This window comes from Paracoccidioides brasiliensis, assembly GCF_000150735.1.
Source record: "Paracoccidioides brasiliensis Pb18 unplaced genomic scaffold supercont2.2, whole genome shotgun sequence".
NCBI classification, from domain to species: Eukaryota; Fungi; Ascomycota; class Eurotiomycetes; order Onygenales; family Ajellomycetaceae; genus Paracoccidioides; species Paracoccidioides brasiliensis.
This window is the reverse complement of record NW_011371359.1, coordinates 3,096,134-3,120,361: the sequence shown is the minus strand read 5'-3', so window position 1 is coordinate 3,120,361 and position 24,228 is coordinate 3,096,134. Positions and strand designations below refer to the sequence as shown.

The 24,228-nt window shown below is 44.0% G+C and overlaps 7 protein-coding genes across 7 annotated transcripts; 4 read left to right on the top strand and 3 right to left on the bottom strand.

Annotated features, from left to right (window-relative positions):
- Window positions 1-505: 505 nt before the first annotated feature.
- Window positions 506-3,039, bottom strand: PADG_02173 (uncharacterized protein; the record flags this gene model as incomplete). Its single annotated transcript, XM_010758931.1, has 8 exons — window positions 506-858; window positions 923-1,312; window positions 1,462-1,494; window positions 1,570-2,186; window positions 2,272-2,428; window positions 2,490-2,770; window positions 2,848-2,943; window positions 3,017-3,039. The coding sequence occupies 8 exons, from the start codon at window positions 3,037-3,039 to the stop codon at window positions 506-508; spliced, it is 1,950 nt and encodes a 649-aa protein (XP_010757233.1).
- A 4,148-nt stretch (window positions 3,040-7,187) lies between these two features.
- Window positions 7,188-8,162, top strand: PADG_02171 (uncharacterized protein; the record flags this gene model as incomplete). Its single annotated transcript, XM_010759421.1, has 2 exons — window positions 7,188-7,443; window positions 7,531-8,162. 2 exons carry the CDS (start codon window positions 7,188-7,190, stop codon window positions 8,160-8,162), a joined length of 888 nt encoding a protein of 295 aa, XP_010757723.1.
- A 990-nt stretch (window positions 8,163-9,152) lies between these two features.
- Window positions 9,153-10,400, top strand: PADG_02170 (uncharacterized protein; the record flags this gene model as incomplete). Its single annotated transcript, XM_010759420.1, has 2 exons — window positions 9,153-9,275; window positions 9,627-10,400. The coding sequence occupies 2 exons, from the start codon at window positions 9,153-9,155 to the stop codon at window positions 10,398-10,400; spliced, it is 897 nt and encodes a 298-aa protein (XP_010757722.1).
- A 186-nt stretch (window positions 10,401-10,586) lies between these two features.
- On the bottom strand, window positions 10,587-12,200 carry PADG_02169 (uncharacterized protein; the record flags this gene model as incomplete). The annotated part of the gene is made up of 5 exons (XM_010758930.1): window positions 10,587-10,985; window positions 11,072-11,326; window positions 11,410-11,718; window positions 11,840-11,853; window positions 11,969-12,200. 5 exons carry the CDS (start codon window positions 12,198-12,200, stop codon window positions 10,587-10,589), a joined length of 1,209 nt encoding a protein of 402 aa, XP_010757232.1.
- Window positions 12,201-12,738: 538 nt separating this feature from the next.
- PADG_02168 (uncharacterized protein) lies at window positions 12,739-14,617 on the top strand (the record flags this gene model as incomplete). Its single annotated transcript, XM_010758929.1, has 2 exons — window positions 12,739-13,024; window positions 13,086-14,617. The coding sequence occupies 2 exons, from the start codon at window positions 12,739-12,741 to the stop codon at window positions 14,615-14,617; spliced, it is 1,818 nt and encodes a 605-aa protein (XP_010757231.1).
- Window positions 14,618-16,019: 1,402 nt separating this feature from the next.
- PADG_02167 (uncharacterized protein) lies at window positions 16,020-16,353 on the bottom strand (the record flags this gene model as incomplete). Its single annotated transcript, XM_010758928.1, has 2 exons — window positions 16,020-16,178; window positions 16,276-16,353. The coding sequence occupies 2 exons, from the start codon at window positions 16,351-16,353 to the stop codon at window positions 16,020-16,022; spliced, it is 237 nt and encodes a 78-aa protein (XP_010757230.1).
- Window positions 16,354-16,829: 476 nt separating this feature from the next.
- PADG_02166 (uncharacterized protein) lies at window positions 16,830-21,335 on the top strand (the record flags this gene model as incomplete). The annotated part of the gene is made up of 2 exons (XM_010758927.1): window positions 16,830-17,711; window positions 17,775-21,335. 2 exons carry the CDS (start codon window positions 16,830-16,832, stop codon window positions 21,333-21,335), a joined length of 4,443 nt encoding a protein of 1,480 aa, XP_010757229.1.
- Between the last annotated feature and the right edge of the window lie 2,893 nt (window positions 21,336-24,228).

Here is a 24,228-nt window from a genome sequence, read left to right as displayed (position 1 = left end):
TTTGAATCTCTATTTATCTTGAAATCCCCGGTTCCCATAACTATATCCAACTTTCAGTTTTAACATACGAAGAAATACACAATCAGGGAGGTATTAAGGCTGTTGACCTCTTCACTCTTCTTCCTCTCTATTAATGGAACTACAATATACCAAAAGCTTTTCTACAAAACATCAGGTGGAGAGCTGAACCATTGCTCTTGTCATTCATTAGTATCTTTGCTTGCTCAACATTAAATCAGCAAAAGAAGAAACGAAGTCAAAGTGAAAAAGATTTTATTGTACTAGCACGGCTTTGTTCTTCCCCCTATTAATGCTTCCGACTACCTTTCCATTTCCAACCAAAACAGCAAAAAAATACATACTCATATACTTCCAAATTCTATTTCAATGCCATCTGGAGTCATGAGGCGTCCCTTATCCCTATCCTTCTTAGTTTTGAACTAGCATTTCCATAAAACCATCACCCTTATGTACGTACTACACTCCCTCCCCACAAATATGACTCCTAGACAGTTTCCGCAACAGCAACACCAGTCTCACGCGCAGCAGTCTTCTGCCTACTTTCGATATCCGAGGCAAAATCCATATGGTACAATTCAGGACACACGGCATTCTTGCGCATGAAGATATACCTGCGGACAAACCATGGTAGAACAGTAAAGAGCTGGTATGACGCATGGGTACGCGTCGGCACAGCAAAGACGTAATCCAATTCTTCCAGCGTTCTCTGCTTGGTTTCGGGCATGAAGAGGAATATTAAAATTAGGGCCACAATGTTAAGCCCAGCGTAGAAACCGAAAGCTCCCTGGGGCTGAAGCGCGCGCAGCAGACGGCGAAATGTGAGAGCCAGAACAGCGGCTAGTTTTATTCGTTAGCTTAGTTCACCTGGAATCTCTATATACTTTTCTAGTTTAATACTTACCCCAGAAGTTATTAGTGGCGACAGCCCAGCTCATTCCCATCTCACGATGAGAGAGAGGGAAGACTTCTGCCGAGTAGGTGAAGGGCACTGGGCCTTCACCTGGAGAATAGAAAGCACAGAATAGGTAGACGAAGAAGGCGATGAGGCCGATATGGGCGTCGCTTTCCTTTGGAATGTAGAAACACATTCCGGCTGCCAGGAGAGTCCAGAACATCTGTGGGAAGGTGAAAATCAGCAAGCCACGACGTCCAAAAGTGTCGATGGTCCAGACAGCCGGCCAGGCAAAAACAAAGTTAACGATGCCAAATCCGAACGATGCAAGGAGGGCCTTGATGTTGCTAGCGCCAGCTTGGATAAATATTGTAGTCGAGTAGAAGGAAATAATATTTACTACAGTCAAGGGTAATTCAACCATTAGCATCTGCAGAAAAAGAGGCATACAGAACGATGTAGACGGAGATGGAGGGACAGATTTGGATCACGTGATCCGTGCTTTTAAGGGAGTGTATCATTTTCAACTTCCATGGCCAATGACTTACTTCCGCACATTTGCTGTGCAATCATTACGATTCCTAGAATAAAGAAGTTAGCACAAGGCATATATAACCTCCAATATGGAAGAGCGAAATTGTAACGAAATGCATTACCAGAAGCTTGTGTCGCACGCCGAACACGCGGAATGGTGAACAGTTCAATGAACCGGGTAATGAAATTGTTAGTTTTCGCAAGACCAGTTTCCTCCAATAGGACTTGCTCCTGAATTAGCTGGGCATGGATATAGTATAGATCTCTCGCGGCCTGGAGCGGTGTGTTGCGAAGCCGGAGCAATGAACTATAAGCCTTCTTGTAGTTTTTCTTCTTCAAAAGCCAGCGCGGTGATTCTGGGCAGAAATAAATGCCGATAACCAGCGGAACGGCTGGGATAAAGGCGGATCCCAGCTGCAAGCGCCATGTGATGGCACCAGCGTGGACGACAGCAAGATTGGCGCTGGTACCCAGCAGAATACCGAAAGCTGTCCAGACTTGCCAAGACATAACCAAACCGCCTCGTACATTGGCTGGGGTATTTTCCGCTGAAAAAACAGGAACGGTGACCTCCTTCAAGCCCATACCAATTCCTAACAAAATGCGACAGGCAGCAAGCTGTCCCCACTTTTGTGTCACAGCAGATCCAATGGGAGCTAGCAAACTGAAGATGGCTGCTATGAAGATGGTCCCTCGACGACCCAGAAGTTCGTTGATCGGGTCACTTAACCAACCAGCGCTGTTCGGGGACAAAGATATTAATAAAGGAGTTAGGCAACCTTGAGAGGTACCTAGCTAGGGGAGAACTGGGGATGACAGCTTACAAGATGGCAATGGAGATGTACGGGACAGAATTTACAAATCCGACAATCCATGAATTTCTGTCGCACACTGCTGCATTGGCTGCATTAATTTCGCACCAGGGACCACTATCTTGGATCCCAAAGTCTATTGGGAAAGAAACATTTGCACCGTTGGATCCTGAAGGGTAATGAGGTCAGCAATAACTCTCACTGTATATACGCCAGGGCAGTTATCCTACCTGTCTGGTCCCATCCTTGAATAGCTGCGGCAATGGAGTTAAGAATGATAGTGTAGTAGAGTGCCCAAGGCAGCCTCCATCGGTGGAGAACTTCGTTTCGCAAGGTTTCTTTGTCTGCCTCGTCCAATTCCTCAAGGCTCTCGAAGTCACGAGGGCTCTTGGCGACCAGTGCACCCTTCTTGATATGTGGAAGAATATCCATCAGATCGTTCTGAGCCGCGAAGTTCTCGACATCTTCTAAAAGCTTATCCTTCGGTATATCGGTAAGGGGATTTTTGATTCTTAGGAAGAAAATTCATGAGCTCAGCATCTCAGAGCCAATTGTGTAGGTTGACATAAGAGTAGCCAAAATACTCACTCTCCTTCCACATTGTCAGTCATCGCAACAACGCTTTTCTTGCGGACGGCCGGGTCATCAAAGACCGACGCGCGCCTTTCGCCATCCAAGACGTGCCTGGACAAAACATAAACACCAATGGTCAGTCAATAGTGGCAGATATATGAGGGCTGTGAAAAGCTACACATACACTGCACCTCCTTCCTTCGACATGGCTGGGCTGAAGGGAAATGAATCGACAAAGACAAAGCAAATGAGCAGGCCACTTCTGGATGGGCAAATCGATGCAAACGAGAATGTCGATACTTTGAGAGGGACATCGTCAGTATAAATATAGACCGTATTAAACCTTCCACGAAGCCCGCCGATCAGCCCCTAAGCTGTACCACCCTGCTTCCTTCCTGCGACGAAAGGAGCTAATTTGTTCCGTTCTGGGCAGTGAAAATCATAATCGGTAGCTCCTGGCTTAACTCTTCAGGGAAAAGTCCGTTTTGCAAACACGGGGGGAGGTGCGAGGGCTGGTCCGCGGGGGGGTGGGGATTGTATCTGCGTGCATGGGCAGCGGTCATTTTGGTTTCAGAGTCAACCCTAGGAATTCAACAGCTACATAATTATCATCGGCTGAGGCTTGATTCTCTGGCTGTTTGCGAGGTAGATTTTAGTATTTGGTCCAAGGAATTAGCTCCCATAATTAGGAGCTTCAACGCTCGAATTGCCGCCCTAGGCTAGGCTGAAAGCCTAATTATTTTGGGTGAATTTTTAACCTGAGGGACTTAAACAAACCCCGCAATACTAGTGAATTGAGGCCAGTGGTGCTGGGAAATGTTCATGTCCCTAGGTACCGCGAATGTGTAAATGATGGCTCTCAGTGATATCTCACAGATACGCACCTCTTCGGGGTATATTTGGCTAGGTTGATCGTGAATATGGCTGTCACTCATCTAATGATAACGGGAGTTGTTAAACTCCGCCGTAGGATGATGGGGGGAATGATGTGCAAAGTTGCGCCGTTCCTTGTTCATATTTGTCCAGAAACTTTTTGCAACGGTGGTTGCTTGCTTGTGCACGGAATTAAAGAGGATGATGCACCCCAAATTCTGACCCGAAGGAATCGCATGTCGATATCATTTTAAGAGCATCGTCTTTTCAGCTGTCATAGACGGGGCCCACAACTAACTAACTACCAGAAGGATACTTTAACCGACCAGATAAATGGTCATTTCACCAAATCGCGAATTAAACATCCAGTGTAAAGGGAGCCTTTTCAAGATTTCTCACTCAAGATAGTCAATCAAGCGCTTCGAGGTATTCGAGAAGAAAGTCACAGGTGGAGGAGTTTCTGAAACGGGCAAAATTAACAGATTGTCCTGACCAATCAGCTGGAGGGTCAACTATCCCAGAGATCAGAATCGTTCACAAGAACGTTAACAAGCCTTCTATAACAGGGTCACACAGTGCAACCGCTCGATATCCCTCAAATCTGCCCTACGAGGTCAAACCCAAGCATGGTGGCTGACTTGGCCCGCCACATGCCAAGCATGGGCTTCAAACTTCAAAGGCAGTTTGGACAGGATGCATCAGCCTGCATAACTTCCAGGGATCGAAGCACGGAAACCTGGAGGAGAGGATTTTTCTCTCACGGGATAAATATCGGGTCTGTTTACTGCAGATATTTTCCGATGAAGAGTGCAGTTTCAGGTAGAGCAACTACTATAATTTTTCTCGTCCATAATATTTGATTCTATTTGTGTTAACAGATGGTTAAATACCTCCACCACGTGTGTGGAGTAGGCTCGATTATGCCTCAACGGGCACACTCCTCGAAAACGAACCCCCAGTTTATGCTCTGTTGCTTAACGGGGATCTGGCAGCGAGGAATGTGTTGGCTCGACGCTGGCAGTGCGCAGGCTGGTTAACTAACTAACTCCTTCTATGGCAAATGTCGCCGAACATCCTGCTAACTATGTAGCTACTAACGACTTGATGAACCGCATTCCCTCTTTTTCGCTCTACAAGAATCTGAACACGGCAACTGATCAGCAGACAAAAAGCAGGGATTCTTCCAGGGCCCGCTGTAATCGGGAATGAGAAGTCTGAAGAAAGTTTCTCTTTCATGTAAGATTAAGTGAAAGTTTGACAAAGGAAAGTCGCTCATTGTTATTCATCCTCAAATTGTCAAGACCCCTCCCAAATTTCCATTTTGAGGATGGATTGTTCTGCTTGTGACAGATCTGTGGGGCTGACGGCCTAATACTCCTCACTTTCAAAACTTGGTATGTTAATCCATGCAAACCGGGCAGAAGTTTTGTTAGTCACTGATGGATGGCAGAATCATTGCTTCCCTGGGACATTCTGTGCAAATCACTCTTGGTCCTGTTGCCGATGTATGTACATATCTAGGACATACATACCTAATAGCAAAAGACCGGCACAATGAAATAGTCACTGGGGAAATAACCATCCCCACTTCCGTGGGCATATTCCATCTGAAAAGCCCAAGTAGAGCACAAGCAGCCACTTGCTCTGCTGAATTTAATTGAACAAGTTCTCAATGGCTTTTCTCTTCCCCGTTGCCAGTCTGAAATAAAAAGTACAGACATATATGCAAGGCTACCAACCTTGTCGGATGCACCGCATGTCGAGTTGGAGTTCATTTATAGAGAGTTGGCGATCTCCGATCATCTCTTGGGGCGGATCTGACCAAGCGCAACCCTTCACGATGGCTCAAACTCGGCTAAAGATCTGTCTCAGTGGTTGTAGAGATGGGTGGGCAATTTAATTGCTGCACACCATAAACTAGATGTCATGAGTTTTCCAGATGGCTGGCTAACGGATGATACGCAGGTTTGAGATTCATTGCTAAAATAATAGAAAAGAAAAAGAGAAAAAGAAAAGAAAGAAAGAAAGAGAGAAAACAATACACCTTCTGGAGCAAGGTTCCTTTAGTTAAGTCCTCAGATTTATTTAACGCGGTGGAAAATGAGACGTCATTCAAGTCTTCAGTTTGCAGCCTGGGGGTCAAGTTATCCATTTCTCGGTCCTTTTTTTGGTCCGTCGTTGTTATCTCATCTCGCACGATGCCGTGTATCGCTATATTTCGGAATTCATTTCATATTAGTCGCTAATATCTCCTCAAGACGGAAACAAAGAGGGCTATGCTTTTGCTCCTTGATATACATTCGTTTCACATTCAGGACAGCAACCCATTATGGCTAGATCAACACGTACGTCAAAAATTTCTCCTTCCCTTTCTCACTTTTTGCGGAACTTAACTCCAGTGTTCAAATTTCTTGTTCCATAAAGAGAAGTATACAATTTGATTTTTTTCTCCACAGTTTTTTGCCTTCAGCCCTTTCTAATTCCCCCGGATTTCACCTAACCCGTCAACGTTCCTGGGGAGAAGGTTTTTATGACAGTCATGTGCTGGTTTTCCGGATAGAAAAGACAGCGGTGACGAAGCCGGCAAGCGTGAAGTTAAAGCCAAACGACAACCTCAACAGCAATCTTGGATGCTAAACGTAGATTAATAGAACAACGTGGAGCTGAAACTTGAATTGGGATAGATTCGGAGCATTTTTACCAATTAGATGCCATGCAGTTCAATTCCTTAAAACTACCCTACCCGGTTATATTGTTTTTCACTATGAACTGGTATTTAGAACATGTTATCAAGTTCCACACTCATGTCCAGAATTTGGCAACAGCGTTGCCTTCGATATAACCCTGACATCTAAATGTAATTCTTTTCTGAAACGTTCTGGTCGTTTGCGTTCGGTTGACCAGATGAACCGTCGGACGGGCGAAGAAAAGTTTTGCGAATTTTGCTTCGCTGGGAGATCAACGAATTCCTTGCAATTCATAGAGAATCCTCATACAACGCAGGGCATCATGGATAGCTTGGTCAGTTGCAGTCAGTCCAAGCACAGAGTTAGAATGCACTAGAGCAGATCAGGTTTAAGGGGGCTGGTCAATCTTATCTGATAAGATCTAGAACGCCTTGGTCGTGCTGCTTACTCATCACATCTGCTAATTAAGCTTAGTTGCCCGGCCAACCACTGCCAGTCCTTGTTTATTATCCTCAGATTGGCCGTCGATATCGAGAATCCACATCGCTCCGCCCAGCTCCATCGGGTCTCAAGTCAGCTGGACTATTTGCTAGATTATGCTCAGCTGGGACTCAACAAGCCTCTGTATTTTCCAACATATCCCAGCCGAGAAAAAATAAAAAAAATAGTTATTGCTTTGTTCTGACGAAGGATCTCTCCCCTTTGTCCCCTTGCAATATTTGAGACGTCTGGGAACCCCTTCGTTCAACAAGACAAAGAGCATTGTAAATTGCGGCCAACCCGCCAATCTCCTCGATGGAGACCCTCTTGGCCCACTCCTTTGACTATCTGTCATCTTACGATCAAGGAAAAATCCGCAAGGGACTGCGACAAGTCGAAGGGCTGCTGGCACAAATATGTCTGTCGAGATCGAAAGTCGTGGCTGCTGACAAACGTCGATCAGCGCTCCCATTGAATGTAAATCCAACACCCGCGAAACCTCTCAGTGAATTGAGCGATGACCCTGCTTTCAGAGAGTTCTTCAAGCTCCAAGAAGGCTTCCAATGGAATGGTAATAGCAAGACAACCCCCGATGACAATCCAATCCCAATCGCGAAAAGATCCAACAGCTAACACAACAATCGCAAACAATCCTTAGTCGCCATGCGCCTGATCTCTTGTCTTGAGCACCTTCTCGGCCGCGGTAGCAACGGCACAAATGACCTCCTCATAATCTCAACCCTAGATCTAATCCAAGGCACCCTCCTCCTCCATCCGCCATCCCGCTCCCTCTTCGCACGTGAAATATACATGAACCTCCTCCTCGACCTGCTCGAACCCGCCAACTGCCCCGCCATCCAATCCTCCACCCTACTCACACTCGTAACAGCCCTCCTCGACAACCCAGCCAATACCCGCACCTTCGAAGCCCTCGACGGCCTCCTGACAATAACCTCACTCTTCAAGATGCGCACTACATCGCGCGAAGTAAAGCTCAAGCTTGTCGAATTCTTATATTTCTATCTCATGCCGGAAACTCCTTCGATACCCTCTGCAGCTTCGGCCAGTGCGCCGAATACGGCTGTTCTCGGGCTTCAGCGGAGCCCGAGTAGGCTTGCTGGAGCTTTTTCCCGGAGTGTTCAGAGCATGGGGGATGCGGTGATGGATGGGCGAGGTGATACGAAGACGACAGAGGAGAAACAGGCGCTGTTGGGGAGGTATCTGAATAATGTGGAAGATTTGGTTGAGGATTTAAAGGAGACGGCGCCGTTTGGAGGGACGGTTTATTGATTTCGTTTCATGTTCTTCTAACTCTTGGTTCCTCTACCTTTTTGGAAATCGCTATGCCCTGTAAGGCATGTATGGAGCAAATTTCTTTTACATTTTAACCTGCCTTCCAAATTTTTCTTTTCTCTCTTTTCATATGTTTGGCTAGCTTTTTCTGTATCCCCATTCCACTGGCTTATTCCCTGCTACGGAGGCGATGTTTCCCCGCAACCTGTATGGCGTTCAAGGCGCATTAAGGCTCACAAACTTCCTTCATCTATTGATATGCAGAGCCTTTTAGAAGTCGAATATTCAACGTAAAATTGTCGACTGTATGTATTATTATTTCTGTTATCTGCACAATTACGCGCTTTTTCTTTCTAAACACACACAACCCTTTTGAAGTAATAATGAAATCGAAAATGACAATTTAGCTGCTCGCTGCTGTTCTTGCCAGCCTATTTATTAACTGTCGATCAGAATATTCTAGCCATCGTCGAAAACCTTGCTCCACACGTAGTGGATACAACATCCTGGGTTTTATGGGTGACATCTTTCATGACACATGATATTGTCGGATCCACCTGTCAATCGCTCAACCTGCTCTTGAAATATTTATCGCAGAGAGCGCTGAATCTTAAGCTCTGTGCCCCAGTTTATACACTAAAATGTGGGGTAGTTAAAATGGACCAAAAAAAAAAAAAGGAAAAGAAAAAGAAAAACATGTAAAGTTTGAATTGTGAGTATTTATGACTCAAAACCGCACCCTGCCATGATGATGACTTGAGAGTTAGATGCAAGCTTCATTCCTTCAGGTCTATTGTAAGTGTAGGAGATAATAATAATAAACACCATACAACAATTCCAAACTCATTCCTCTTCAATTCACCATTAGCAAACATCCACGCGCATACGTGAATAAGTAAGTATTTTAGCCTTGGTTAAGTTCAAAGAGACTGACATTTTTTTTTTTTAAAAAAAAAAAAAAAAAAAAAAAAACTCAACACACTCGAGATGGCTGGGAATCCGACCCCCTACGCGTCATCACCAACATCAACAGCGGGTGTCAGAGAGATTAAATATATGGACACAATTGATGCGTATGACCAGTGGGCTCAGGCGAGTGTTTTCTATTTAGTATTCTTTTTTTTTTGTGTGTGGTTTTGGCTTGGATAGCTGCCATGTCGTTAGGCACACTCCCGTTCCATTTCAAATTCATAATCAGGGGCAAGGGGAGAGAAATGGGAGTGTATCCGCGTAGCTCCAAAGCGCCAATATCCACCAGGCTATATCTACTCTATGGACACCACCGCACTGAAATATGAATATCTATGAAATCTCATATTACAGAGTCATGTATATGCATACAACTCCTAGCACTTGAAAATTTCTTTTTTATCTATTTCCGCAACAAAACCCAAAGGGGGGGGAGATAAAAACCTTAACAACACTTAAAAACCCAGCTAACCAGCTCTTCCCCTTACACAGGTCTACGACACGGATGGAAACTTCCTCCAGGCCCTCGACACGCTTCAAATGCAATCGTTGCTTCCTAAATTTATCTCCCTCCTCCCCAAAATCAACCCCAATACCACAACCAGCGCGCCCAAACTCATCGACCTTGGCTGTGGCACGGGGAGGAACACGATCCCGCTCCTCCGCGCCGCCCCCACCGATGCAACAATCATCGGCCTGGAACCATCGAGTAAAATGCTCCAGATTGCTCAGGACAAGGTATCTGCATATATTGCCAGAGCTGCTGAGATTCCACCGGCAGGTGTAGTAGATAAGCAACGTGATACGGGCCCAGAAGACGAGGGGCGAGTAAGTTTTCAGATATTTAACCTGCTCGACTTTAACTGTGCTGCGGAAGGAGCGGGAGGAGTGACAGGCCTGGCAGATTCAGATGGGGTTATATCCACACTTGTCATCGAGCATGTGCCTGTAGATAAATTCTTCAGAGCGGCAGCGGGTATGTTGAAACGGGGTGGGGTGTTGCTAGTCACGAATATGCATTCGGAGATGGGCCGGATTAGTCAGGCGGGATTTGTAGATCCAGTGACCGGGGTGAAGATTCGTCCGACAAGTTTTGCGCATACGGTTGCGGAGATAGTTGAGGCGGCGGAGAAGGTTGGGTTTGAAGTTTTGGGGGATATAAAGGAGGTGAGGGTTAATGAGGAGTTGGCGGGGAGGTTGGGGCCCAGGGCGCAGAAGTGGATTGACGTGCAGGTGTGGTGTGGGGGATGTTTTAGGAAGAGGTGAAAGGGTTTTGATTTTCGGAGTGGGCTTGAGGAGCAGTTGGGAGGGAAGGGGGGAATGAGAAAATAGACACCGGATTTCACCGGTGTTCTCTTTTCTCACCAGATGGCAGGTATTTCACATGCGATGTGAATGAGAGCAAGCATATTTGTATACAAGCCATAGCTCAAAGAGATTGGTTATAATGGCTTAAAAGTATGCTTCCAGTAACCGCTGCCGATGTTGTACAAGGTTTGGACATTTTCTGAGGTATCGTCCCAGAGGATTATGTTTCCAACCCAGTTGCTCATCTAGTAATAAATGAGTATAAGCGAATACGCTAGCATCAAATAGTCCGGGTTCAAGATTTCCAAAAAAGTGGTAATCTTCTCCTAATAAAGTAGATAGTGCTTGGAACGCGCTTTTGGCTTCCGCTTCGAGATCGTCCACGTCTACAAATGAGGATGATTTGAGGAGTTCGTCTCGTGCAGCTTGCTGAAGCTGGTGGGCTAACATAGCTCGAACAATGGTGTTTGAGGTCGACGGATCAATATACAGTTTTCGCCCGATGTTATTAAAGTTTTGGTTGTCTATGTAAAAGGTGTACATCTATATGAGATGAAGGTTATGGTTAACTGGGTGTTCGAATGGCATTGGAAAGATTTGGAACAGTGGGAGGGCGAGAAGTTTCATACCCAGGCATTTCGTACTCTGTGGTCTAGAAGAGACATGTACACGTCAAATCGCGAACTTAGCTGCGGGTCATCCTTGACATGGGTTTGTTCAAGAGCCCACTTTTGGATCTTGTTCGAAGGAACTGGAAGCGGTGGATCACCGGAAGTGGCAGCGGAAGACAGCGCTGGGAGAAGGAATGGAAGAGAACCAGTTGGTGATGCGTGGTTATTAGACGCAACCGTCTCGAATGGAATACCAACGAACTTGAGGTACGCCTGGCAAAGTCCCGCAGAGTGTATTGTCAGTCCAAGGTTAGCCTGGACACAGACACACGGGACAACTAGGGGGCTTGACTTACCTGCCACTTTAAACACTGCGGGTTGAATGATGGAGCTCCCGGTCGCGCCCCCTTAGTTGTAGTAAAGACGAATAGAGAGTTCTTATCTGATTGACGTGGAATGCGTTGGGGCAGTTCCGTTGGAGGATAGGTTCTCAAGGGGAACTTATCGAAGACACATTTGATTGGAGCGGGCACGGATGGAAATCGGGTGGCAAAGCCGGGTACAGATTGGTGGGCTTGCGACCTAGCTGCAGCGTCATCCTCCGGCATGGCTGAAGTGCATTGGGATAGAGAGAGAACGGTTGGGAGTCTCGACGGAGCGCCGTACTGACAAGCAATGAAACCGGATGGTATGTCAAACATCAGTTAGTAAACTAGCTATTTTATTTAGTTTATTTTTCATTTTACTTTATTTTTATTTTATACTTTTTTCTGCACTGCAGCTTACCTCAGCCGTCAACCCTAACGTAGTAAGTTGGTTAAACCTTAGTTAGTTAGTCAGTTAGTTAGTTAAACCAACCCACCCTAACTTGGTTTAACTAGTTAGTTAACCTTAACTAGTTAGTAGGGTAGTTACCTAAGCCGCCGGCGGGTGGAAGATCGAACCATGGAAAGCGGCCTGCCGCAGTCAAGCCGAAGCTTGCATCGAAAATGGGGGTCGTCGCCCACGTGATTGGCAGCTTTGGAGCCCGACGAGTCGCCGATAAAAAAAGGGCAGCGCTAACCAGATCTGGTGTCCAGGGTAGGCAGCACCCGCCGGATTGGGAACACTCGCTTCTGCCAGGGTGCGTGCTTGGAACAACCGTCATCGGGGCTTTTGCCAGGACGGCTTTTCACTCCCAGATCTCTCTCCCCCGACGGTTTGCGCCACATCTGCTGCCCACATCTTGCTGCCCATACAAGTATCTCTCTATCTGCTCCCTGGTTTGCTACATCTCCTGTCCGCCCGATTGCATCTTGCTGGCTCGTATCATATGGGGAGTCCGTCCACCGATACAGGGGTTACTGTCCACAACCCTATATATTTCGAAAGTTAGCCGTTAGCATTTGTTGCCTCCTGTTAACGTCTGCCAACTCGACTGGACGACACGTGAAGGGGGAAGAAGCAAATATAGCGCTTATCCTCGATACAACACACTGCCCTGGCTGGTCCCAGCAGTAGCGCGGTTTTGGTGGGGCTGCTGAGGAACGACTCTTTCCGCTGCTCAGTCTATCACCGAGTATTTCTACCTTTGAGATAACTATTTCATTGCTGCAGAAAGCCGGTTGTCAAGGTTGTAGAAAGACCAGAGATATATTTTGGGGAAAGCAGTACAGCCAGCGTTGTCAAGAGCAGCGGTGCCCTTAATGCCTCTAGATGAAGAGGGAGCAAAATGGTCGTGGTATGTTTCTCGCCCTATTCTGTGTCCGTATTCGATTCATTATCAGCAACATGAACAACCATTTGACTCACAAGGAAATTGCTTATCTAGTGAGCCCTGCGTTCGTGGCCACCGATCTTCAAAATGTCAACATTTCGATCGCCTCATGATGAAGGTGCCAAAGGCTGGACGGCCGCTCGCCAAATGCCCCCATCCGAAAGGCACATGTAGCTGCCAGAAGTTGTACGCCTTCATGGTCCGAATTCCCAAGGGTAAGGCTGAGAAGGAGTCTTGGGTTTTCGTTGCTCTAGCAGCTCTAACTCTTGTGAACAGGGTCGAGTTGTTTATGCCGACCACTCTATCAGGTCCCTATGGTCGTAACAGAGTCCGGGACATCAGTAAAACCGGTGGCCAGTCTTCCTGCTGCATCAGCTTCCTCCATCGCCAACACGAACCGTATCCAAAAACGTTCAAGTCGCCGAAGTAGCCTTCAAACTGCCCCGGAATTGGTTGCGAAAGTTGTGGACGAAATGGAGACCGCGTCTAACGACAATAAAGTGTCCAGCTCCCCTGCACGGAACGTTCGATGCTCTCACAAAACTGAACGGTATTTCCTGCCTCCTCGAACGTCGGCTGATTGTTCCAACGGCCAATCGCCAAACGGCGGTCTCCACCTCCCGGATTTACTTCCAACCCAGCCTCAAGCCCAGGGGTCTGTCTTGGAACCTCCATCCACCAACGACGGTTGCTGTGCTTCTAGAAAACCAATGGAGCCTTCCTCTCAGCCGTCCCGTTCGTGCTGTTCTACAAATAGCCCAAAATCAGAAGAGTTTAATGCAACTGTTGGGGAGTTCAAGCAAGAAGACGGCGCCAGATCTTCTCAACAGCCCAACCCTCATCAATCTGCACAAACTATTCCACCAGATCGCAACTGGGAACATGGATCATTTCTAACACCGGATCTTTCTGTACAGACTCAAGAGCAACATAATATTGTACCACATTTTCCAAATAGGAATTCGATTCCTCACTTCCAGATGCGTGGGTCATCATCCACCCCCGTAACGGGTTATCCCTCTCCGAATGCTGTGTCTCAATATCAACCAATCCACCACCCGCAAAGCCCGTTTTCCTCTTCGAATATACCCGCTGTTGCTTTTCATTCCCCCCGACTTCCAAACGACTCTCAGTTACACAACTGTGTCTGTGGGGATGATTGTCAATGTTTGGGTTGTGCCTCTCACCCTTTCAACAAAACCACACGAGAGCATGTACAGCAAATGGGTTACCTGTTGAATTTTGCAGATGACGATCAGCAGTCTGAACGAAGTGACAATAATGCCAACAAGCCATCCTTTGACGGCCCACCAGTGCCTGCAGAGTTCGAATATCACAATTGGTCACCAAGTAGCCTTCCATTTCAGAATTCTCATCAGCTACCTTGGAATGGCCCACACACAAGACCCACTCTTAACGGCTCCGGATCATCCCCATCTGGTGGCCCCACTGTCTATAACTCAAACCGTGGTGAAATGATGATGCAACCTGCCGCCTATTACGAGCTGGAATACCCCGCCGATTATCTGGATCCATGCACCAACATGACAGGAACCTGTCAATGTGGCATTAACTGTAGCTGCGTTGGCTGCTTAACCCACAGCGGGCACGATGGCGTTCAACTTGAGCTCTCCCCTCCTCCGGATACTACCCTAGAAGGAGCAGTTACCGACACTGCAAAGTCCGTGCCGCCGTCCACACCGTATTCTCCTAGTCAACTGAACGGTGACATCAACTCCTACCTCAATCATGAAGATTTGGCGATCCCAATTCAAAACTCAGCACCCAGATCTCCTCTCCCTGCTTAACAGGTGTAGTGTGTTCCGTGTGTCGATTCCATCCGTCGGCCTCTGTTTTATTATATATTTTTTGGGACGCCACTTTCCATTACTATTGCTGTTTCATTTTCCCTTCATTTCGTCAAGAAATTAAGCCACACGCCATATTACGATGTCAATGATACCCCCATACAACGCATATAGAGAAGGCCACCTATTCACAAAAGTTTCGTCGTTGTATTTGTCCCCCCCCCTCCTTTTTTCTTTTTTCTTCTTTCGCTGTACACCTCTGTTGTAGCCTTGGCTCTATTTATCATTACTTCAACAGTGGCAAATTTCACTAGACGGATATATGAGAACCACGCCACGAGACCACTTCATGGCTTTATGGCACTTCTATTCTTTTTAACCTCTGTACAGTCTGGTCAGTGGTCAGTCCCTAGTATTACACTGCATATATATACATCTGCTTTCCGCTTGAGTTTTGCTCCTTGTGCATCATCGTCACCATTGCCAGGGGTGTAAGGGCCTTTTCAACGGGGGCATCTCTATTCTTGAGATTAAAGAGGGCTAACTGTTAAATTACTATGCCTATTTCAAAGAGATTCTTATAAACACATGGCAACATTGAATAGCCTCTAGTATCCTGCCGAAACAATCAACCCTAACATCAACATTAGACTATAAAACTCTATGACAAATATGACAGAATGTTTCTCATACATGAGTAAATACCTGGGCATGATAATCATACAATAAAAAGAAGTTCTAGCACGCACAGCTTGGCCTTGGACCTCCGATAGAAAAGTAGGAAAATAAGGACGATGGACAACAAACGGGATGAAAAATTGAAAAGACAAAGAAAATTGGCAGAACTTATTCCCGCCCTCTATATAGATTTGTCTATTTTTCTTTTTTTTTATTTGTATTTTCTTTATTAATATGGGGTGTAGGGAATTGCGCAAAGTTTAAAAATGTAGGTACATTAACCTTCCGTTCCGTGTGGGATTTTTTCCATTTTATACAAGTCGGGTGCCTAAGTGTTCACATCACAATCTTTTGCTATATTTTGGGAATACATACACCCACTTCTCTCCTATTTTCCTTGCTTTCAGCCCCCCTCACTTTTCTTCCCCCTCTCGTTCCGTCTCGTCTTCACGATTTCGTTTGACGGAATGCGTTTGTGTTGTAGAATGATTGGTCGCCTCGTCGGAATGATGCTGTGTTTGTTGTAGGAGGAGGTGGGGGTTAGCCTGGTTTCATTTCTTTTCATCATCCTTTTATTTTCCCTTTCCGGGTAGGAGGAATTAGGTGAGGCGAAAGGAAGTCCGGGCGGAAGTTCATATATGTCTCTTTCATCCCGCAGAGCAGCTGCGACAGGGGGGATTGGGGGGTAGATGTCGGGGCTGCGAGAGAGGTCTCGGGGATATTTTTATTTACCATCTGCTTCTTCCCAGGCTCGTCCAGCACCGAAACCTAACCCAATCCATGCGGGCCATGCTCTCCGTTTAAATAAAAGAACTGAGAAGATGACACCGAACGAGACACCGAGGGTGGAGCGGATGATCATGGAGGATATGGCGCGGTCCCACTATTTGTCCATGCTCATGGTTTTGAGCTTTAATATTAGCCATTGAGAAGTGTAATTGGTATAAAGGTTGTCGTCGGGTATTTATCCGCATCCGCACCTTGTCGTTCAACAGAGCCTCGCTGAGCGGCTTGGTCGATTGTGGCACCACGGGTTTGGATTCGTCGGAGTCCGCCATGGTGTCTGGGAGGGAGAAGCTGAGGGGACGTTTGTTAGTATATATAACCTGCAAGTTGCAATTTGGGGGGGGGGCTAATGTAGTTTACTTGTGTGAATGTGCGGAGGCAATTGGGCGGCGGGCGCAAAAGGTGTTGCTGAACGGCCTGTTGCGGGTGTATCTCCTCAGTTTATTCTGTTTATATCTTTCCTGGTCGGATTAATTCAGGCTCGGGTCGGAATCGGAAAAACGTAGTTAGTTGATTAAATAATTCGGCAAGCCTGCACGGGCCACTTTACCTTCACTTCGCGGGATAAAAAAATAGCTGATAGAGGGTTGGAATATGTTAATGTAAACCATACAACGCTACGCTCCGAGTGGCATTGCGCTTTTGCTATGGCTCCAACTCTAGAGGTGAGTGATTCTCCGGTTGAACAGTTTTATTCTCAATTTGTTCCTTATGGAGAGAAGAGATGCTGACGTTTAGCCTGCTACTCATGAAGTCTCCCGGTTCCGCCCATCGAACTCTGCTAGAGCTTGAGAAAGGGACCAGTGGCCCCACAAGCCAACTGCTGGAAGCTGCGCGGGTAATTGGGGTGGATTTATTTTCTCCATGCGATACAAGGGCCGCGGACAACAGAGGCACTCCAGCTGCTGGTGCGCAGGCCAAGAAGCAGAAAACCTCCGCGCCGAAGGAGGAATGGGTCCTGCGATGGCTTATGAAACAATTGCGAGCTTCCGCACAACAAGGGCAGCCACAGTCGAGCTATAGACTAGATGTGAAAACGTGGATCCTTCTTCGACTGCTCTTTGATCGTATCCCCGTGAAAACATTAGCGTTCATTCTCACTGAAAATAAATTTCTGTCGATACTGAAGGATTCTTTGTATGACTTGGCCAATAACGCATCGACTTTCCATCCCGAGCGGCCGCCTACCGCACAGGATTCACAACAATCTGAATCGACTGTGACGATACAGGAATCTCCTGTGCCTGTGGTATCGAACAGAGGGAAGAAGAGAAAGCGGACTGAGAATGGGGGGGAACTTGTGGAGCCGACTGGGAGTACATCCGGTTCGTGGATTGATACGTTTTACGCCATCTTGTATTCCGTAAAAGCTCTTGTTGTTTTGTCGGAACAAGCCCCGGAAGATAAATCGACGATGAATTCACAGCTAAAGCTCGTGCTCAGAGGAGAGCCACAGTTATCGGCGGCAATTCTGGGACTCTCCTTTGAATTAGCCCAAAAGGCAGTGGTGGAATGGCATACAGGGGTTTCCGATTTTGGGATACAGTTGCTATTTGCCTTATCCTCTGTGCTGGATATTTGGAGGCTTAGTTCTGAGCGTCTGGGTGACGGCACTGATTTGCCAAGCAATGTAGGTGGTTAGATTTCTACTCCCCTCAATTGATAATATACTTACTGAGATACTCAAAAGCAGGATACGTTCCAGCCGCTCTGTTTGTTAGAAGCATTAAACATCCTAACGGCTTTGCAACATATTCCTAGTGAATCAGCCGAAGTTAACAGTTTGAGACAGGGCATTGAACAACTTGTCGTCCTCCATTTCATCCTCCCTGTCCGCCAGTCATTTTTCTCAGAACATTCTAAAGAGTCTAGGAACGCCAATGATAAACTTGATCCCGCCCAAGTTGAACTCGTCTTCAAGGATATTAGCTCACGTTGGAAACAGTCTCAGGATATCTCGAATACAAAACTATTGCCCATGTTGCTGGACATTGCCATTCGTGCAGTTCCCAGAGACACCTTCAGGAGACAAGAAAACGAAGCTCCTTGGCTTGAGACACTTTTTGTGGTACTGTCGACCATCGCCGGATGCCCTTTATTCGAGGACGTCGTTTGGAATAAAACCCATCGGCATATCCCGATTTTTGAAAGCCTCTTACAAGTTACTATCGATAGGAAAGTAAACATATCTCTTGACACCGTAACCCTGTATACGACTCGATTTTCTGGTCTTCTCGACATTCAAACCGAGCAGATTGTCCAATGGTCGTTAATATCGAAAATAATTCGGGCGGGAGTCGATGTGTTTCTTCCCAACTCTGGAATTGACGAGAGTAATCAATTGCTTAGCAACCTTCTTAGCCAAATTACATCGTTATGGCTGGGTAACAACGTTATTTCAAGTGAAATATACGAAATTATTAAAATTGGCATTGTTATCCCTTTACTCAAAGGGTTTGCTTTTGCAAGGGATATTGGTTCATTCCTGGATATCTGGTCAGAGCAACTGAAATCCCTCGAAGCTGCTCGTTTAAATGGGGCAGATATATCCTACTTCTCTGTCTGGGAGGATGATGATCTTGCAGCAGCGTATAGACCGCTGGTCGCGGACCTTTTTTCGGAGAATCAGACCAGAGATCATCTCCAAGATATTTTAACACAACACTCATTCGAAAGCGAAAAGGACTCTGCAAACCAGTATGCGGATATTGTGCTTCTCGATGCTATTTTGAGATCACCATTGCCTGACAACGACTCACTGATCCGAGGCCAATTAATGGCCCAGATTTTTAGTATAATATCGAAATCAATAAGATTGAAACAGAAACAGAAATGGAGATGGCGTCTCTGGCGCCTTTCTCAACGATTTGGTGATCAGCACGTCTTGTCAATGGGTGATTTGACCACCTATCTTCGCATGGACCTGCTACCTAACGCAGTAAGCTTATTACAAACCTTTCATAAGGGCTCTGAATCCGGCAAATCTAGAAACGATTGTCTTGAAGCTTTCGAGGCTTTCAAACTTGTCGTGCTAGCTGCTGGAAAGCCAGATAGTCCTCAGTACAGCGAATTCTTGAATACAATAATCCCGTCTATTGTGCCTGCGTTTAACCAAGTTGCTAAATCCACGGCACCCGCCTGGAATGGGCGAGCAGAAACCATGGTTTCACCTTCAACCGTGTGCATTGGATATCTAGTTGCCCTGCTCGCGACACCCGTGGCCGTTTCTCGTCTTACATCTGAAAACCGCAGCCTGCTATTTAACAGTATTCTCACAGCTGCGGAACATTATGAATCAGATGTATTGGTTTCCGTCTCAGCGCAGACTACAATAGAAAGTCAATTACTCGAAATATGGCACTCATTCGCTTCTCACGATTGGTTACTAGGCGCACCCGCAGCGGTTTACGAAGTCGTTAATACACTTTACCATCATCTCAAAGAAAGGAGTATCCCTGACAATCTATTAATATCAAGCCTTTTGAGCATTCCAACACGGTTAATTCCACGTCACCAACGTGGCATGCTCTTGGATTTCTTACAGCACGCTATGCTCCGGGGGCAGGTGAACTCTACGGAATTGTGTACTGATATTCTGTCCTTGATGACAAGGCTAGCAGACCTGCCCAAATCATCTGCCCAGCTCACAAGTGACTGGGATGAATTGTGGAAACTTTCGGATGCCATATCCAGCAAGAATGGGGATTCGTGTGGTATGCTTCCGTTTCAATCATTCCGCCAGCTATATCAAGTAATCATTGATCGCGTTCTTGACTCGTCAGATGTTCAGCGACATTTATACTTGCAGAAAACATTTGATAAAGTATCTGCAACAGTACCTGAATACGACAAGGTCAACTTCGATACAATGGAATTCTTCATGCTTGGTTTGTCGCTTCGAACACTTCGAGCCCATCAAGAACACTTCGATGGCGAACTCAAGGTCGAAAATTTGAATGCATTGCGCGAGAGAGTATTTAATATCCTCATCTCGGGGTTACAGTCCGTGAACAAAGGGATGAAGAAGAATAAGGAACTGCTGGATGTTAATACATTAACAGGGGTTCTGAATGCGTTGGAAGATTTTGAAGACTTGGTAAAGGCAAGTAAGGACGTCCAAAAGGCCATTCGCAAACTTGAGGAGCGAATGGAAACAGCAACCGATGATATACACGTGGAAAGGCTTGTTAAGCGTCGCCTTGTCGCGTTTCAGAAGCCTGGCAAAGACCTCGACCAAATCTTAATGCAGTCTCTTTCGTTGTTCCCTATAGATCAGCTCCATGGCGACGAACAGAAATTGCATGTACGAGATATCCACCTCAGACTCTCCTCTTTACCAGAGAAGAAACTCGTCAGTCTTATACGTAAGGTTCGCGAGTCGGGCTTCTCAGGCAAAGATGCTGCTCATCGACTTCTACTTACTGGTATCGCCATCTCCTGTTTGGAGCCCATTGAGGATACAGATGGCGAAGCATCGCAGGAACTGTCCTCTCTTTTCACAGCATTGTTAGCGTGCCTGGTTCATAGTACCACTATTGAGCCGTTTTCTCTTGCTACAGAGTGTCTTGAGATGATTCTCCGCAACAAATCAAGGGGCATCACACAGTGGAACATAGACAATACCCTAGGCACCCTAGCCGTCACAATATCCCCGTCAGGACCCAACATTGCAGGGAAATATTCAAAAGTTATCTATACCCGTACCTGTCATCTCTTAGGCCTTCTGTTCGGCCAATACCGACAAAAGATCAGCGGAAGATTCCACCTAATCCTACCAGTCATACAACGCCTTCTCCGCCTCCTCTTCACGCCTGGCTCACGACCACAAAAGTCCTCCCGCTTTCAATCGACCACCCCGCCATGGGCCGATGACATCAAAACTCTCCATCAACCTTCCAGCGCGACTCAATTCACCCGCCTCCTAACAACGCTCTGCGACCCAACCGTCTCCGCCGTGCAACGGGGCCATCGACTTAACAGCGGTCTCACTGACAATACGAAAAAAGTGAAGAGTCTTGCCGGCCAACATTTGCAATATCTTGTCATGGAATATGCCATGTGTCAGCTGCGGGGCCAACTGGCGCCGGAGGTGAAAGCGGCGCTGGTGCCTGGATTTTATGCTGTTTTGGATGTGATGTCGAAGGAGACGGTGAGGGGGATGAATGCAGCAATGGATTCATCGAGTCGTGCGGTGTTTAAGGGGCTGTATGATGATTATATGCGGTTTGGGAAGTGGAATCATGGTGATGGATAGAAGTATGAAGTTTGTCAACATTACGCTACATGCAATAGATACCGCTGTGCACTATATGTATATATATTCAAATGTAGTTACCATTTTTCAGTGTTCATTTTGCAGCGTAAAAGAATTTTGTCTGTTGCGTTCTATACGTTGGAATGACCTCGATCGTTCAGGTCTTTGATTTGACCATGGATGACATCGGTTCCATACATTGACGAATTAGGGTTGGCGGTGTGCATAATAACTATCTGTTGTGGCAGTAACATGATGTAGCACTATCACTTGATGAGCAACCTTCAATATATTTTATTTCTTTAACTTCCAACCTCAACAGTATGGTTAATGAAGAAGATATTAAATTAACAATTGAAGATTTAAGAACAAATGATTCCAAATTACCTTGCCATTATCAAAAAGTTTAAAATTAATTAAATGATACTAATGCACTATTGTAGAGATAAAGTAGTTTCAATTTCTGAAGTCATCTTCAGACGCTGCAAAAAGCTTATCAATTAACAAGAAGATCATATTCTTTTGCATAAAAGTTATCTCTCAAGTAATGAGCTTACTTCTACACCTCAAACTATATAGAATCTTGTGCTTGAGTTGATAAAAAAGAAAATTGAAATCAACTAAATGAGTTGTTGTGCAGATATTATAAATATAAATAAAAAGTATTTATTTATATATAATTGATTAAAAGTATTATTTTTTATATTATTTTTTATATTTGAGTATTTTTATACTTATATAAATAATATTTTAATTTAATTCTAAAAATAATAAATTATTAAAAAAATTATATATTAAAAAACTATTTTAATTTATATTTAAAATTATAAATTTATTTTATTAATTATAAATAATTAAATAAAATATTTCTTCAATGTTAATATATAAAAAAATTAATTTATAAAATATTTAATTAAATAATTTTAACTTTATAAAATAAATAATTTATTTTATATTTTTATTTAATAAATAAAATAATAATAATTATAATTTATATTAATTAAATATATTTTTTACTATTATATAAAAATTAAAATCAATTAAAAAATTTTAAATTTTTAATAATTATTTATTATATATTATTATAAATATTATAAATTGTATAAATAAAAATAAAATATTTTCATATATTATTTATAATTTTTTAATATAAAAACCTTTGATATTTCATTAATGATGCGTACAAGCAATCGAATAGGTAGGATAAATCATGTCTGATTCTCTTCTAATAAGATGGGCGGATGCCCTGCTATATATATACACACTATAATCGCTCTATATGGTAGGAGCGATCGCATAGGATAGGAAATATAGGAAAGATTGGGGCCCCTGAGTGGATTAGGGAGGGGCGAATAGAGAGCGGATACTAATATAGGAAGGGGCGGAAGAATAGAGGCGGAACGCCAGGGGCGGAACGCCACAATTAATAATATATTTATTTAAAATAAAAATTTTATATTATGATTTTAATTTTTTAAAATTTATTAAATAAATTTTTTTTTACTTTAATTTGAGTAATTATTAAAAAATTTAAATAAATAATTAAATATATCTTTAAAAATTTATATAAATTTTATTTCTACTATAACTTAAAAACTATATAATAAAATTAAAAAAAAAGTTTTAATAATAATTTTTTACTAAAAATTTTTAATAAATAATTTATAATAATAAAAGATTTATTATTAAATTAACTACTACTTTAAAAAAAATAAAAATTAAATTAATATCTTGAAGTTTAAAAAGAAAAAATAAAATAAAATAAGATCTTAAATTTAATTAATAGGAATATACTAATTAAATAAATTTTTTTTTAAAATAATTAAAACTACTTATTAATAAACTACTACTTACTATAAAAGCTAAGAAGTAATATAAAATTGACAAAGTCATTAAAGTAAAGATTTAATATTATCTTAAGAAGAAGTAACATGCTAAGAAAATTGCTAAGTATAAAGCTTCAAGACTTGAAATTAAATAGAAAAAGAGAAATAAAACAGAGTAAAAGATTATAAAAAGTAAAAGATAGCTGAACAGATTTATCTATTCTCTAAACAATAGCAGAAGCAGACTTTTCTCACTAAATCTCATTCTTCTACCTCTATACAAACCATATCATTAGAGAATGTAGTGAATTCAACTGTCACAGCTTCAATCTAGGTGCAGGTAAACAGGTGTTTGATTTGCCAACTAGGTAAGCTACATCAATGAAATACTAAGATGATTTCTAAAAGACGGGCCTGGGTAAGGCCTGCTTTATATAGTATAGCCCTTAGTGTCTTACCCCTTTCCTTAGCGTCTTATCCTTAGCTCATTACCCCTGTCCTTAGCGCGTTACCCCTTTCCTTAGCGCTGTTGCTATGCAGTTTCTGTGGGGTAATTGTGGGGTGGTTGCTATGCCAATGTTCGGACGGAGCCTGTTGTTTCCGATGGACTTAAGAAGGTCGGGTGGTCTCTGGATGGATTCTGTTCTACGCCATCACATCAACTTTAACTGATTTTTCTAACATTCTTTTATCAAATTTTCTATTTGAATCATATTCTTACTGCTCAAACTGTATTATTTAACCTAACACTTGTTATTTTTCTTAATTATTCTACTTTCTATACTCTTAGGGACTACATTCTTGAATATTTAATAGCTAATACAATTTCTATTCATGGTTGTTGAGAAATTCATTGAACTAGTAGAAAAAGTGATTTTTAGTTGGGGTGCTCATCAATTGGTAGTTTAACTAATTAGTGCTCATCAAGTTGGTGGAATACGTATATATAAGTCTTAAGTTGGTTATCCAATCTCCGAGCTCAGTGAAAAATCTTTGCCCATCCAAACAAGCCTGCGAGACATAATTGCATCGTAAGGGGCATCACTCTGGTACTTTTGCTGTTTAGA